Here is a 16833-nt window from a genome sequence, read left to right on the forward strand (position 1 = left end):
ATCAAAAGATATATTGAAGTCCTAACCTCTGGTACCTCAGAATGCAAACATTTGGAAATAGAGTCATTGCAGCTGGAATAAGCTAAGTTAAGACAAGGTAATACTGGAGAAGGATGGGCCATTAATCCAAAATTATTGGTGTCCTTACAAGAAGGGGAAGAGAGAAGCAGACATAGGAGTGGAGAACACCATCGGACAATGGAAGCAGACATACTGCAGTTGCAATCCAAGGAAAGTCAAGCATTGCCAGCAAAGCACCAGAAGCTAGGAAAAGACAAGGAAAGATTCTCCCCAGAAGTGTCAGAGTGAGCATGGCCCTACCAAAAACTTGATTTCAGACTTCTAGTCTCCAGAAATGTGATAGAATAAATTCCTGTTGTTTTAAGCCAGCAAGTTTGTGGTATTTTGTTATAGCAGTCCTAGGAAGCTAAGACACCCAGGATCATATGGATAATTAGACTAAGATCCAGTTTATAGGCACACGATTCTCCTGGTTTCTAGTCCAGTGAACTTCCCTACATGATACTGCCTCCTGGTGAGGTCAGTTGTGAGCACATTAGGGGCTTGAAATTCAGTATCGGATTTGAATAAGGATAGGAAAGAAAGTAGGACAGCTGATAATTCTGAAGGTGAATAGGGAAATCTTTGGAATTTGGAAATTATTTGGAAGATTCAGCATTAGAAATATCACACTAAAGTTTTACAGTGATGGAATAGAGAATAAAAGCTTGTACACACCTTTGGATAAATTGAGACAGATGCAAGTTTGAGCAACTACCAAAAAAGGCATAAAGTATGTTAAGACTTGTAAAGAAAATTTCAAATTACAACATGACATATTTCTATTCTATTTCTGCTTTACCATTTATTAATCAGGATACTTTGGGCAAGTCAGTATACTTCTCTGGTTCTTATTCATCAGTAAAATGAAAGTAATAGAGTTAGTGCTAATTCCTGTCTAGTACTAACATTCTATGAATCTATATGTAACATTTGTTTAAATAATGATTAAAAAGGAGATCTTTTTATGATACCTCATATAGAAGTAGAAGCATTTTGTTTTGTGTTTGGAACACAAAAAAGCAAATCAAATAGTTGCACACACATACAGATGTAAATATAACTAAGGGTTTCATGTTATCTCATTTTTTTCCCTTATGCCTTATACATTTAGTACTCAAGTTATCTTCTCTGTACAGACTAAGCTTTCAACTTGTACCCTAAAATTATGACCAGAGCTCTGAAAGGAAGCTATGGGCTGATGCAGGTTCACATCTCTGGCTCTGCTCACAAACTTTAGTTTTGAATCAAAAAAAGCCCTAGTGACCAGGAAGAGAATATGATATCAGCTAATCTGTGGCCCTCTGTGGCACTGCTGAAGCAAGACTGATGGATTTGCACTGATCCAGGTGTACTCTTATTTTTATGAGCAGAGTAACAATGATGACGATGATGATGGTGATGATGAAGATGAAGACAGCTATCAGTTATGGAAAATCTATTATATATCTGCTACTGTGCTACTATGCTAAACACTTTCTATATTATCCCAGTTAATTGTTTAAAAGATAGTCTTGTGAGGAGTGGATTATTATCATCATCCTTTCTACAGATAAGGAAATGGAGGCTCAGAGAGGTAAAGTCTTAATTCTAATTAATCTGATGCGTAATACAGCCAGGATTTGAGCTGAGTAAATTCTATTTGAAGGACATACATGATACCATATATGCTCCTCTGTCTAACAAAGGGAAACAAAACAATACTGGTGCATGAACTAATAGCTTGAGGTAGTTCTCAGTTTCAACATTATGTTTTACCACACTCCCTTTGTTGACAAGATATCTCTATGAAGCTGGGATTTGGTGGTCACTCTGATCAAAAAGCAAGCACCCTTTGAAAATCAATGTGAAACAGAAATTAGAGTGATGGTGTCCCATACGATGCCAAGGTTTGAGAAGGTAGGTGGTATTCAATAGGTGCACATATTCCATTAATAAGCAGTTGTGGTTATTTAAGAATGCTACTAAATAGGGTATAAATATTTACCAAGTTTTTTGGACCAACTACTTAATAAATGGAATTTTCAGGTATTTCTTTTGATCTAGGGGCACTGTGACAAAATTACTTAGACACTAAGTATATTCGTATGCTCAGAAAGTTTAGGAAACTCTACCCTTTTCTCATTCTAGTTAGAGCTTTATTCACTGTACCATCTTCCTTCCTTTCCTTCCTCTTGCCTGGAATGCCCTCCTCTCTTTTTCACTTTAAAAGAATAATCTAGTCTTTAATATGCAGCTCAACTTTAAACTGAGTCATATATCTGTTTTTAACTGGCTGGCAAAGACTGCTTATCTTTCCAATTTCTTATAGCATATATCCTCCATTACACAATTAAGCATGTGATCATATTTTATGCAATATATTCTCTAATCACTTCAGGTAGGTTAGACTTAAGTTTATTTGGCTAGACTTAAATTATTTGGGACTACACACAATTTAATGGGACTGTGCACACATTTTGTTTCTTCTTTCTCAGTGTTTAGCACAGTGCTAAATAGACAGTTGATGTTTAAGAACCGTGACAAATTGATGCTTTAAAATGCATACCTGTAAAAGAGTTCTGCCAATCTAGATTTCTGAGAGGTAGATAGATGAACTTTTAGATGTACTCATGTCAGTTATATTTCTAATGAAGATAACAAGGTGGTAACCGAATTAGCTGAAGAGTTGATGGGATAGTACAGAGGTGGTATAAATGTAGCTGAATTCTTTACAGACCACACAAATTGATGAGGATGGATTTCTAATTCATTCTAAAATATAGGAATTAAGCCTTACATCACTAAATTTCATAAAGCTAAATTTCAAACTTATCTCCCTCATTTTGTTGTTATTGGCAGTGTTTCCTATAAAGCTTGTAGCCTGAACATGAAAACATTTTTTAAAAAAAATTTGCTCTGAATCTGATCAGGAATTTGAATGAGATTTGCAGAATAAAAAAATTCACTTAGTCTTTTCTAATGACTCCTACAGTATAATTTGCGGTAGCCAAAAGAATATTACTCAAATGGCATAAGGCACTCACTGGCCGGGAGAAGCTGGGTGAGCAAACTACTCCTTCTGTGTGTGTATTGGAACTTTTGGAGCTGCATTAATGATTTTAGGCCATGAGGGTGTCATTAATCTGTGACTTATCAATGGAACCCTCAGAGTTTGAAAGAGTGGAGAAACTCAGTTATATTCTAGGGAAATATATACTTATTAAGAAAGATCTATTCAGTTGAAAAATAACAGATAATTTAGTAATTCCAAAAAATCCAAACCACGCTGGCAATTACCAATAACCTTGAAATACCTCCACTGTAATCTCCTTTGGGGCTACCGGCCACTTGTGTTCATATTTTTCTTTCACAGTTTGCTCCGTGTTAGCAGTTGGATTTGAATTCTCAACACGCACTCCATGGCTTGGCTTACCCACCAGATTTTGAACAGATTTTACCATACTCTTTAAATCCTCTGGATAAGGAGTTGGATATCGTTTTAGGTTTATTTCAACCTAGAAGTTTATAAAAAGAAATTTAACATAAAATACCTTCAGCAAGAGTATTCACAAAACTACCCCATCTTATGTGCAATAATATAACCAAATGCAAGATGGTAAGTGTTGAGCTGACTGAGAAACTGTGGTAAAGTTGAACACAGTATTTTTCTTGCATTCTCCTAGTGGTACTTCAACCCACCCCTCTGTACCCTCTTAGGTTATAAACAATTTTAAGATTATATCCTACCTTTAGAACTACTCTGTAGATAACTGAAATCAGTAGGTCAAGCATTTAAATGACTGGTAATTTCTGAACAATTTATTCTTGTGACTTTAAGCTTCTTTTAAAATTTAAAGGTTGTTCCTTCCCTTTCTTAGTTATTTGCAAGTAATAATTTTGATGTTAAGTTTGTCTTTGGAGTATCAATGTAGATAATAAGAGGAGACCTCCAAATATTTACAAGTAGAGTTGTCATCTATGAAAAATGGGAAGTAGATTACATCTGCTGCCCCAATATGCATCAGCTCTATATCAATAGCATGTTACACCAAAAGGTAGGGTAGCTGGTTCTTGTTGATACATAAGGGAAAACATGTTTCAGAGTGGTTTTTATATTTAGTTTTATTCTAACAAAGTAACATGCTTCTTAGGTATAAGAAGAAATAAAAAATTGAGAAAATTTTCTAAGATATTTTAGGGAATCATGTAAATTTCAGCTCATGTTTATCCACATATTTTTTCCATTCTTGAATTAATTTTGGGGGTATCGATCTGACTTAAGGGGGCACATATTAATGACTATTCTTAGCAGTTAATTTAGAGAAAGAAATATGAGGCATCCATAGAGAATATCCTTCCATCAGAGTGCTTATTATATTTAAAATGGAATAAATAGAAATTGTCCATCCTAATTAAAGGAAGTGAAAGGAAAAATAAGGTGCAGGTTTACATGATCTGGCTTGCTCCAATAATCACTTTTTGCATCTGAGTAGAACCAACTTTACAAAATGGAATGGTTCATGTTATTGTGGTGAGTATGTGTCTGTGGGAATTTTGTGTTTGTGTGTGTGTGTGTGTGTGTGTGTGTGTGTGTGTGTGCATGTGTGTGTTGGGGGAAAGGAGAAAACGTGGAGGAGAAGCTGAAAGGGTAAGAGGAAGGGTAGGAAAGAAAGAAAAGGCAAAAGAGGGAGGGGCACACACATATCCACCCACACACACCCATGTAATTCATGGGATGTAGGAAACTATAATGATAGTATAGATCTGAGGACTATGAAAATGAATCCAACCATTTTTGTTCATCTGAAGTTTTAGCAAATCCACCAACTGTGTTATTCTTCCTATTTTATCTTGTCTATGGCTCATTTTCTTTATCTGGCAAACACTAGGACTAGACTTCACCAGATGAAATCTAACAGTCTTTCCAATACTAAAAATCTAAAAATATTTTTCTGATAAATACTTGGAAATCTGATGAACAATCAGATAATTTTGTTAAGGTAAGTGTTGTTTAAATGTAGTTCAGTCTCTTTAACACTCTCAAATCAATAAGGATGGAATTAATAATATATAGAAGTAAAGTCATCAAGATATAATCCAAGAAAAAAATAGACTTTAAAGAAAAAAGGTATAAGTCTTTAGAGTGTAATATAGAAATATACTAGGGTACTTAATTTATAATGCATTCTCAGGCAAACATAAAAAGAATGATATCCATGCTAGACAACCTCCATTGAGATGCATGCATTCTTGGATCTGCTGTTTACATTGGTATTAGAAATGTTAATCATAGATTAAAGCTAATTTTAAGTTATATTTTTGAACTTAGGTAATTGAAATCAAAGGGCTAAAAGTCAAAAAACTACATTTTCTATACATATAAATTGTAGAATGGTAACACTCATACCAATTAAAATCATTTTTTTAAATCACCAGTGGTATATGAATGAAAAATAATTTTCTGGTAGGAAAATAGATAAAAATTCTATGCACTTTAAAAATCCTCAACACTAAAATTATACTTTAAAATCAAATCAAACATAAAAGAAATGTGAGTTGTTCTTCCTTAATAGATTAAATACCTCACTGAATATTGTAGTCTACTTTTTGTAGATGGCATGTCCCATCTGACATAATTAGATGACTATTTACTGATGACTTTGGTGCCAATATATTCTGGTCATTTTATAAGCAAGCTGATGTGATATTTTGGTGATATCACTAGAATGTGTTCAGATATATTATCTTTCCAAAATTATTTAAATCTAGAAACAGGCAGACTTATCAGGAAGCTAATAAAGTTTAAGCTTTAGGGCCTTTCTTTTGTCATGTGAGGGGCCTTACTTATATATTTACATGGTCGTTGTATAGCCCCTTCCTTAAAGAGTTCCGCCCCCAAATTGTGTAAGCTTCAGGTCTCATAAAATTTGTATCTGTTCCACCTATAACATAAGCTTGCTTCCCATTTACTAGTCTACTAGCAGAACGCACTGGACTTGGAGTCAGAAGACCTAAATTTAAGCCATAAAATTTTCCTCAACTTTACCTATCAGTCAGTATTTTCTCTGTGTAGTTTCTACCCATGTAAAATGGGAATACTAATATCTCTTCCACATACTTGAGTTACTCTAGAGCCAAAATGAGATAATGAATATGAAAGTCCTTTGACATTTAATAAGTTGTAGCAGAGATCACATACTTTTTCTAAAATATTTTTATTTTTGAAATCTGGATTCTTTGGCAATCTAGATTCCCACTATATATGGTTACACATAAACCCTGTAAATGTCTAGATTTTTTTTTCAGATTGTATGCAGCAACAGTTATTAATTAGCATCTGCCTTGTGTCAGGGACCCAGGCTAAATGTTTTCTAGGGATGTATCTTACAAATGTCACAGTCCCATGCAACAGTTATTTATTGTTTCCATTTTACAGAAAGAAACTGGGGCTTAAACAGTGCAGATTACTTGTCCAAGGTCACACAGCTAGTAGTTAGCAATGCCAAGATTCAAACCCAGGCTTTTCTGACTCCAAGGCTAATGCTACACAAATGTCACTTAGCTCAGAGCTCTTCCCCGGTAGAGGTACAGCACTTATGTGATTGATCCTGAGGAAGAAATATTCTAAGTCTAAATGTGAATTTTCTTGAGTTAAATAAGATAATTTAAACTATCTTTTTAAAATAAAGCGAAGTAACACAATAGTTTATACTTACTTTTTAAATTAAAACATAATATTTTATAATTCTATTATGTTTATAAGTGCTATAAAGACATATTTTATACCCCTTTATAGAGTGTATTGTTCTCCTACCATTATTCAGTGCCTCAGATATTAATAAACATGATCATAAACCCAGTTATTTTAATAGTTCACTAACATCAAAAATATAAAAGCAGTTTCTTTATATTTCTAAATATATAGGCTAGAAAAATTCCCTATTCTAATAGAGATGAAAAAAAGATAAATTCATTTACAATATACAAAAGTAGGAAAATCTATCAAGGATATGCTTATTAAAGTGTTGTTTTGTCACTCACCAAAAAGTATTTGCTCATGTCACACAGACATTTTATTAAAGTGCAATATTTTTATTGAAATATTTTCTTTTAATTTAGGAAAAAAGAATGTTTCACAACATTCTTTATTTCTCAGATATAAATAAAGTGTAGTAAATGCAAATAGCAGCTGCAAGATGTTGGAGACCCCCAAAAATTTAGTAATGAAGAAAGAAAGAATTACGTCATGTTAATAGCTAAGGCATTAATAAATGACATCTGGAATTCACACAAAACTGTGGTTTTCTTATATAATGATTAAATTCTGATTTGATTTCATGGTAAATTCCAGTAAGAGAAATAAAGGTTAATGCTTCAATCACTGATTATTAAATATCACCTTATGCTAGGAATTAATTGGAATGTTACAAAGAAAGGAAAACTGTAACAGTTTTACTTTGGAAAAGGATTCATTCTCAGCTTGCCTTACATTACAGAAAGAATGTAAGACACAGAATAAGAATCTAGTCCATTACATGTGGATGATGAAGCATACAAAAAAGGCACTATTCTTTCACACCCCATTAAAGCATGTTCAGTTTTATTACTCAACCCTTAAACAAGACCCACTGAGTTAGGGAAGTCCTGTCTGCCACAATTCCCAAACATATCTTCTCTTACAGGAATTCTTATCTATATCTTCAAATTAAAGAGTAACTGATGATTTTCAGATGTCCATCTTTGTGCTCAAAGTCCACTCTTAGCAAATCTCAAGCTATTTGAAGATTGAAGTTTTGCTTATTTATTTTCTCCCAAAATTGACATAAGTGTGCCTGTGTGTGGTGTGGGGCAATTGAGACTGCATCAATAGTGCCATCAACATTCTGCCCAACTATTGGTATTCCCATGCTTTAAATCAAAGGAGAAAAATCATTTAAAATAAAAACATAAATAAAAATGAAACCCCCAACTCAAAAAAAAAAAAAAAACAAAAACAAAACAAAACATGCCAGACATCCCCCACCATTAGGCATCTCATATAGATGTCCCGTCCCCTCTGACTTAGTTCTCCCCACTTCATTGCCAATGTCAATGAAAAAAGAAATTACACTGGGATCAAACACTGGCAATTGGAAGGTTTCTATGTGATCAACATTTCTTACCCAATATCATGCAGAACATACCCCATAAACCACTGTTCCAAGGTTGCCTCTACATGGGGGATTCTCCTACCCCAAACACCTAGGCCTACCTGTCTGCCACTTAGAGAGGGAAGAGTGGTGGATTGTGCTGCAACTGGCAATTGAGTACACATGCTCCTTTCCTGCTGGAGGCCACTTATACAACCCCATGCCAGCTGTGGGTCATTCTGGGGGACTGGCATATCTTGGATCTGCTGATCACACCTGGCCCATGGTGTGCAGCAATCGCCAGACAATCTGGCAGGTTGGAGAGTAATCCCACGCTGGCCCCTTTCCCAGGGGGCTTGGCAGGAGAGATCCTGTGGGAGAAGGAATCTCCATTTTCTGGGAGAAAGAGGAGCACTGTAGCAATACTTTCACTTTATCATTTTCCACTCTTAATATATTTTTTTTCACTCTGGGTAATGCATTTAAAACAACCATCAGAAAATTAGTTTTAACTCTATGTAATAAAACAGTACCAATATCACATGAAGCTAAAGGATCATGATTTCTTCACACAATGCAGCATTCATACTATACTATACACATTATAAATAGGGCATTATACTCTAGTCCATTTGAAAGTTAATGGCATAGGTCAATAGCTCCTTTTAAAATTTTATGTAAATTAAAATAAAATGACTCTAAATTTAATGTACATGTAATGAACTGGAAAAGAATGATAAATTTAGTGTAATATTTTGGTGTTATTCCATACATCATGCTTCCATGATGATTTATTTAGAAGTTTGTTTGTGCTCTAATTTGTCCAATAGCCAATGGCATTGGAAATATTCAAATTAGTAGTTGGAATTTTGGAAACACACATTGTTTCACCAAGGGAAAGTGAAAATATAAATAAACTTAGAGAAAATATACTCTAAAGTATAATGAATCTACTCAGATTATAATAAACCTGATCATATAATATACAAACAGGGCTTCTAAATAACTGTTTGCATTTACTATATTTTATGTTTTTATTGACACATATACCAGAGTATACTAAATTAACTCTTTTCTTCTTAAATCCTTAGAGTATAGATTTTTAGGAGGAAGCATGTAGTTTTTGACAATTAAATATAATATAAAAATGAATCAGAGGTCCAGTACAGAATGCATCATCCATTGGTTCCGGATTTAACATACAAAATCCTATTAAAAGAACTGAAATGTTCTCCAGTTTTTTTTTTTCCCCACAAGTAAAAAAAATGTTTCTTGAATTATTAAGATAACATTAACCAACGAGAAACATTTTTTTTTAACCCAAATCTCTCACAAAATTGTCATTTTGGATTTGGGAATCCATTTTGGGATCTCCATAATGATAACAGGTAGGCCTTATCAGTAAGTGCTTAATTGCCTTACTGTCCAAAATTCTAGAAAGGTTTTTGAGTATGTTGGTTTAAGAAATAAAATTTAGGGAATGTGGGAAGAAGGGGACAGAGAAGAACACAGCACACAATCTAGATTATTAATAGAATGCATATACAATTACTTATGTAATTAGTTACTAAGAGTGAGAGTTGTTAGTACCTATGATGGAAAAGTGAGCAAATAATACTATAAAATATTGAGAGATTCAAGATATTGCCATGATGATAACATAAAAATCAGACACTGATTAAATCTAAAAATATTTTAAAATTTAAACAATGGAAAAGGTATATTTTAAGATTCAACCTTGTTATTTGATTCAGATTAGTTGCAATGAAAGATTTTTAAAATATGCTTTTGAGGTGAAAAAATTGAAGTTATTTTCCTTAAGGAACATCACCTACCAGTAGACATTCATTTTCTTGAAAACCTGTCTTCACATTTAAGGAAATCCATAAACTCTTCTAAAATAACTTAGATATTTTCAGATATTTTAGTGCCAATAAAATATATTTATCAGTTTACCCTTCCATAAATGTATGTTTTGGCTTCATGCAGTCTGCATGATGCCTTGCTCAGTGATTAAAAGAAATCCTTTTAAGAGTGTCAAAGATGAAATAAGGTGATTAGGTGAAGTCCATCAACCAGATTTGGGTTTTTCTTTCCAGCTGTCTTTCAGCTTGAATCTCTCTCGTGTTGTTATTCTGTAGGTTGCGGTGGCATATCACATTTACTCAGTCAGAGTTGGGACATTAGTCTAATTCTGAAGCTTTGCTTCCAAAGCTACCAGCGGGCTATAACGAGAGGCACTACCATGAGGCATGAAGATGCATCTGACCTTCTAGCAGAGGTCACCCAATTTGTCCCAAACTCTGCTTAAAAAATAATGCACAAAGAGAATAAGGAGGAGAAAGAAGAAACAAAAGCTAAAAGTTTCACCTTAACTTTCCCAGCATTTTCGTCATCTTCCTTTTTTTCTTCAAATTCAAAGGCAACAGTCATACGTTGCTGTCTCTGTTCTTCCCACAGCGTAGGGTTAAAGCTGTCACTGTCTGACTGGAAATCTGCAGTTGGATTCCAAAGTATTATTGCTTTTTAAATTTTACATATCATTCTATTAATAGTGCTTAATACACTATGCCAAAAAAAAAAAAAAATGGTGATAGGTAATACAAACAAAAGAAAGGAAAAAAAGAAACAGAGAGAAAAGGGGAATAAAATTCTTTTGATATCTGTTACATGATCTTTTAACATCTTAACTCAAAATTAGCTTTCCTAAGTATACATTAATTACATATTAGGATTGGAAAGTTTGGTAAGAACTTGAAAACATTATCTCTTTCAATACTCACAAAAGCACAATGGTAGTACTAAGATTACCTCATTTTATTAAGAAGAAAACTATAGTTAAGTTTTAAGAGACTTAATCAAAGTCATGCAGATTCGCTGTGGCCAATTCAGAATTCTGTTCCATGACTGTGTGACTGCAGGACCCACTTGTAAACACTAAACTCTATCAGGATTGATTTTATAAAAATACTACATAACATTGGTCTGCAACAAGGTACCTAAGATTACAATCAGTTTGGGGGAGCTAGAAAGGAGGGGATGGTGGGATACTTGCTTTTATTTTAGAGAATGCAGAAAATTTTGTCTTTACCATAAAAGTTTCAATTAGTCTAAATGTGTCTCAAATTAACAGGGAAATGGCTTATGAATCTTTAACTTACACCAAAAGGTTGGCTAATAGTAATACTGTCTTTGCAAAATTATTGTCAAGAGCTACATGAAAATGCAATAAAAGTAGAGGCTAAATTTTTTTCCAAAGCATGACCTTTTGTTTGCTGCAAGGGATTCTGAAAATTTATTTATTTACACTCATCTGAAAAACCAAAGGGTGACTTGTTTAAAGTTCAAAAAGCTTTTCTATTAGCAACTCTTCTGTCCTTAAGAGAAAACAAGCCAACAAACAAAAACACTAGGCCAATTCCTTCCATTATGCCTTAACTAACCGGATCTATCTCACACCCTAGGACAAACCAGAGATTTAATCTGTGAGACTATATCTCAGAAATGACTGATTAATATACTTTTCATTTCTCCCTACATCCTTTTGAAATGAAATATTTTGATTATCTAGGGATGCTAAAATGAAAATATAAGTAAAGCTGCATGAATAAAAACATAATCCTTACTTTAGATTTTTCTTACACCATATGTAAACATGGTGGCATTTCTTTCATAAGCTCAAAAGATCAATTTTATTGAAGTCTGAAAGAGACTTATAAAATAATCTTTCCTTTTCCTACTTCTGTAAACCAAAATTTGAATGAAAATATCCTGAAATTTATCAAAATGTTTCATTAACATTTGTAAGTCAGAGACTAAAGCCATTTATTATAATGATCCCTGAAAATAAGGAGTATGTAAGTAAAATGATTTTTTTTAAAGGCTGGTCTCATTCAAGTATGGAGGATTAAAATGGGTGTACTCTTCCAAGAGTTACTGTTACTATGACACAGTAGATACCATGAACCTATGCTAAATTCCAAATGTTAAAGGACAAACTTCCTTTAAAATTTTATGAATCATCTGATCATAGAATAGAAGATTCAATTAAGGAAAAAAGATTTAGGTTTTTCAAAGTATTCCTTTCATAATTGCTAACAATATTTAGGGAAACTCAACTTGAAAAAGAAAGAATGGTCATTATTTGCAAGTCATCTCTTTATGGTTGACTCATAACATGAAATAATTTGGGACCTGAGGTCACAGGACTAAATTTTTAAATTGTGCTTGTGCAAATAGTGCACACAGAACATAAGCCAGCTCATTGCACCATCCTAAAGATCTGATTGCTCTTGCTCATTTCAATTAGCTGGGTAAGGCATTTGGTTAACAAGTCCAGCCTTACAATTCTCCAAGAGAAGCTGTTGCTCCTAAAAGGTCAATATTTTCACCCAAAATATAAAGATGAAGAGTTTTCTTTGTCAAATCTTACTAAAAATATTATAGTGTGTGTGGAAGGGAAGAAAAGATTCAGGCTTAGAGCAAACCCCAAATGATTTACGTGTATCATATAATTATCTTTAATAACTTTGCCCAGATGCCAGTATTCTTGTGTAGGGATCAGAAAAAAATAATCACTTTTATCCATAATCATTATAAAAATAAGAGAAGTAACTATTGATAATTTACCTTCATCACCACGAGGTTGTTGGGGAAACATGTAGTTAGTCAATACTCTTTGTTTTGTTTCTGGATGGGCTTCAGTTTGTAAAGGGATAAGGGCTTTGGACTATAAGCAAAAAACATATGAATTTGATTAATAATGCCTGCAAATCTAAAGAATATTTATTTTATATAAGATAATGGTCAATAGTCCGGCTTTGATGAGCTGAAAAACAGCTAAAAGATAAAAGAAGAAAATAGAAATGGGTTAAGAAAGTATATCTAACATAAAATAAGACTATTGTTGAAGAACATTTTCAAATTCTAAGGTTTTCATAATGAGGTTTTCTTCTTCTCTAGTATATTCTTCTATAAAGCTTACCGAAACCTATTCATCTTCACTGAGCAATGTCAGTGAAGTAAGTTTAATCCTGAAAAGACCAATATGTTATAAATCATTCACCTAAGTTTTTGGAATGGTTCTATATGCCTTTCATCATTTTCATGGGGGATTGCCCTAAAAAGACAAATGGAATTTGCTACCAAATTCACTGTACAAGGGCATCTATGAATTTAATAGGTTAAAACACAAGCATTTATTTTTAGGAGATATTTTTGTAACCAAAGACAAATATATATATTTGCACACAAATATGCAGCTGTATGTGTATTTGATATATCAAAATCTATTTATCTATGGTTATATTTCATTCTCTATTATTAATTTGATTTCATAAATACTATTATTTGAAGGGGATTTTAGAACTCTGATATTATATACCAGAAATATATAGAAAATGGTTATATTATTTAATGTTTAAAAAGCCTGCTTATTTCATGACATTTATTAATAATAGGAGAAAAGCTTAAAGGGGATTTGAGATACCAGCTTGTCTCATGGAACTAAGTCATTAAGCCACTGTTCTGACTAAAAGTTAAATGATACAGTCACCATTCTGTCCATTTTCCCACAAAAATAATAAATCATGATATTAGGATATGTTTTTTTCACAATGCAAGCCTATAGAATTGAGTATTCCATTAGCATAGTTCACACTGATTCCGGAAATGATTTATTTATAAAGATATATTGATGCCTAGAAAAATCTACAGATCATTGTTAAGATTTTAATTTTGAATGAAAATCTAATTTTTACTCAGTAGATGGAAGCAAGTACTGCAATGACTGTAGGAAAACAAACATTTTTACATTTACATTTTACATTTGGGAGAGGATATTTAAAAATTTTCACAAAAGTATCCAAACACCAAGAAGTATGAACAATTCATTTATCAGTACTGCTGCATTTACGCTCAAGAAATAATAGCAAGCTAAAATTCAAGACATTATTTTTGGTTTGGCTATTCATATTTTGGGGTAAGTGTTTCAAAATTTTAGAGTTATAAGAAAAAAATGAAAGAAGACTAATATACCAAGTCAAAATTGTCCATTACCAGTGTTGCTGATGGAAAATCAGATGTCTTGAACTGTTTCATGCTATTTTCTAGCTAATAAAATATTCATAAATACTCAGTTACTGATTTGATTATAATCTATTTTCATGGGTATTTTTAATAACATCAAAAGAATTTCACAAAAAGCACTGATAATAGTTGCCAAAAGAGACCTACGGATTTCTTGAATAAAGATTTTTAATTATAATTAAAAACACGGGGGAAAAAGAAGCATGGATATTAAGTCCCTCTTGTGAGGATTGTGGCAAAGATTTCTGTTCTTAACCTTTGGAGACCTAATTAATGTTAAGTACTTTAAGGACATATATGTACCATCTAGCGCTAAAAAGCTGTGAAAACTAACCGTTTTGGGTATTAGATCTATGAGAATGAAGTAGATGTTAAACCAAAGTCTTTAAAGAAGGTGGGACTTGTAATACGTAATGCAATGAAACAGATATTTAAATTCCTACCTTGTGATGGCTAATTTCACACAAGAAAATGGAGTTCTGCTATACAAATACCTACAAACGTGGAAGTGGTTTTTGTATTGGGTAATGGGTAGAGGTTGTAATTTTATAGGAAAAGCCTAGATTGCCTTGAAAATACTGTTGGTAGAAAAATGGATGTTAAAGGTGCTTCCAGTGAAGCCACAGAAGGAAATGATGAATGTGTTATTAGAAAGTAGAAGAAAGGTGATCCTTGTTATAAAGTGGCGTAGAACTTGGTGAAACTGTGTTCTGATGTGGGATGGAGGGTACAACTTATAAGTGATGAACTTGGATATTTAACTGAAGATATTTCCAGGCTAAGTGTGAAAGATACAGCCTGGTTTCTCCTTGCTGTTTATAGTAAAATGAGAAAGGAAAAGATAAATTGACAACTGTATTGTTGAATCCAAAGGAACCAACAATTGATGATTTGTAAAATTTCTAGCCTATCCAGATAGCATGCTTTAAGATTAGGGCCCAAAGTGACACTATTGGGGTCCTCTCTGGGCTTCTGGGAAGTGAGTCCCCAGAGCTCGAAGAGCTCCCTGCAAGGGTTTAGCTGAACCACCTTTTGCCAAGGAGAACAGGTATATGACTCATGGATTCAGTTAGCCATTTCAAAGGAAGTCAGGATTGGAAACACAGTATTGGAAGAGCCTTTTGTCTGATGGTTTGAGCTCCCTTGAACTACATACAAAACTAACAAGGCTTCTGAGAATTTTGTATGATTAGAGGTAGTGCCAGCCTGGACTGAAAGGTAAACAGATGGGATGAAGTAAGGGAAAAATAACTTCAAGGGGAGAAACCTGGAAGCAGAGGTCTGGACTGAGAGATCTCTTTGGGCCAAGAGAGAGGGGTATTCTGCTCATGGCTTTGGATAGAGTTGGTTTTTAGCCGCCTACTTGGAGGGGTCAGGTCTTTGCCCCAGTGTCCTGGAGAGTCTGGCTGCTACTCTAGTGCTTGAGGGGTTGGGACCTAGACCCCAGTGTTCAGAGAGAGCATGGCTGCTGCCTGAGAACTTGGAAAGGGTAGGGCTGCCGTTCAGCAGGCCCAGAGGACAATTCATCAATCCACAGACAACTCTCACATCTTGAAATCTAATGAAAATTGCCCTGATGGGTTCTTCCCATCTTCTTCTGGAATGGGAATGTCCATCCCATGCCTGTCTCATCGCTGCATTTTGTTTTGTAGGCTTCACAGCTCCATCAAGGGAGAATTTTGCCCCAGGGTGCACCACACCTATCTAATTTTGATGAGACCTGAGACTTGATGAGAGTTGTTACTGAAATTGTTTAAGGATTTTTGAATATTAGGAAGGGGTAATGTAATTTGTATGTGGGAAGATGTCTTTCTGGGGTCAAGTGGGCAGACTGCTGTAGACTGAATTATGTACTCCCCAAAGGCATGTTGTTAACTGTAATACATGTCCCTGTGGTTTGAAAACTCATTTGTAAATAGGACCTTTGGGATGTTATTAGTTAAGTTGTGGCCAACTGAAGCAGAATAGGTTTTAATCTGTATTACTGGAGGCCTTCTACAAAGGAACAAAAAAGCCAGAAGTCAGCGGAAACAGAAGAGCAGGCACAAGGAGAGGGAGAGATTGCCATAAGTCAGAGACGTAAGCCAAGCAACCCCAAGGATTGCAGCAAGCCAGCACCAGAACACTATGGATGTTGGAGAGAAAGCACGGTCCTGCTGATGGCTTGATTTTAGATTTCTAGACTTCCAAATGGTGAGCCGATAAATTTCTGGTGCTAAGCTAACCCATTGTTTGGTATTTGTCATAGCCGCCTGGCAAACTAAGATATACCTTTTTAAAAATATCTCTTGCAAGAGATAATAAAGTATTTTGTAATAATAGTCAAAGATTTATATTGGGAATAGGTTAGTAATTAAAAGTTTCAATTACAGTTCATCCTAATAAACAAATTAAAAGAAAATCTTAAAAGTTCTTACCTGATTGTCAGAAAGCCACAAAGCCGCAAGCTCTTTAAGTTTGGTAAATGAGAATGGTAAATTCTTCAACCTGTAAAAACAAGAAAATTCTAATAGCATGGGTGAAGGTGGATTAAGTTCATTCTTAAGAAGAATTCCTTAGGATACTCTAACTTGTT

General features: G+C 34.0%; 1 protein-coding gene across 6 annotated transcripts in view; it reads right to left on the minus strand.

The window, feature by feature from the left end:
* LRRC7 (leucine rich repeat containing 7) overlaps window positions 1–16833 on the minus strand; it is a 618288-nt gene that overhangs the window by 118191 nt on the left and 483264 nt on the right. For all 6 annotated transcript variants that reach the window (XR_005215335.1, XM_037826923.1, XM_037826929.1 and 3 more), the window contains exons 14-18: window positions 16676–16745; window positions 12801–12900; window positions 10542–10666; window positions 8294–8542; window positions 3357–3557 (exon numbers count right to left, since the gene is read on the minus strand). Coding sequence is in view for 5 of the 6 variants with exons in the window: in XM_037826923.1 (XP_037682851.1) it covers window positions 3357–3557; window positions 8294–8542; window positions 10542–10666; window positions 12801–12900; window positions 16676–16745 (745 nt within the window). In the remaining variant the exon portion in view is untranslated. The remainder of the gene's footprint in view (window positions 1–3356; window positions 3558–8293; window positions 8543–10541; window positions 10667–12800; window positions 12901–16675; window positions 16746–16833) is intronic.

The sequence above is a fragment of the Choloepus didactylus genome, chromosome 2 (assembly GCF_015220235.1).
Source record: "Choloepus didactylus isolate mChoDid1 chromosome 2, mChoDid1.pri, whole genome shotgun sequence".
Lineage (NCBI taxonomy): Eukaryota > Metazoa > Chordata > Mammalia > Pilosa > Megalonychidae > Choloepus > Choloepus didactylus.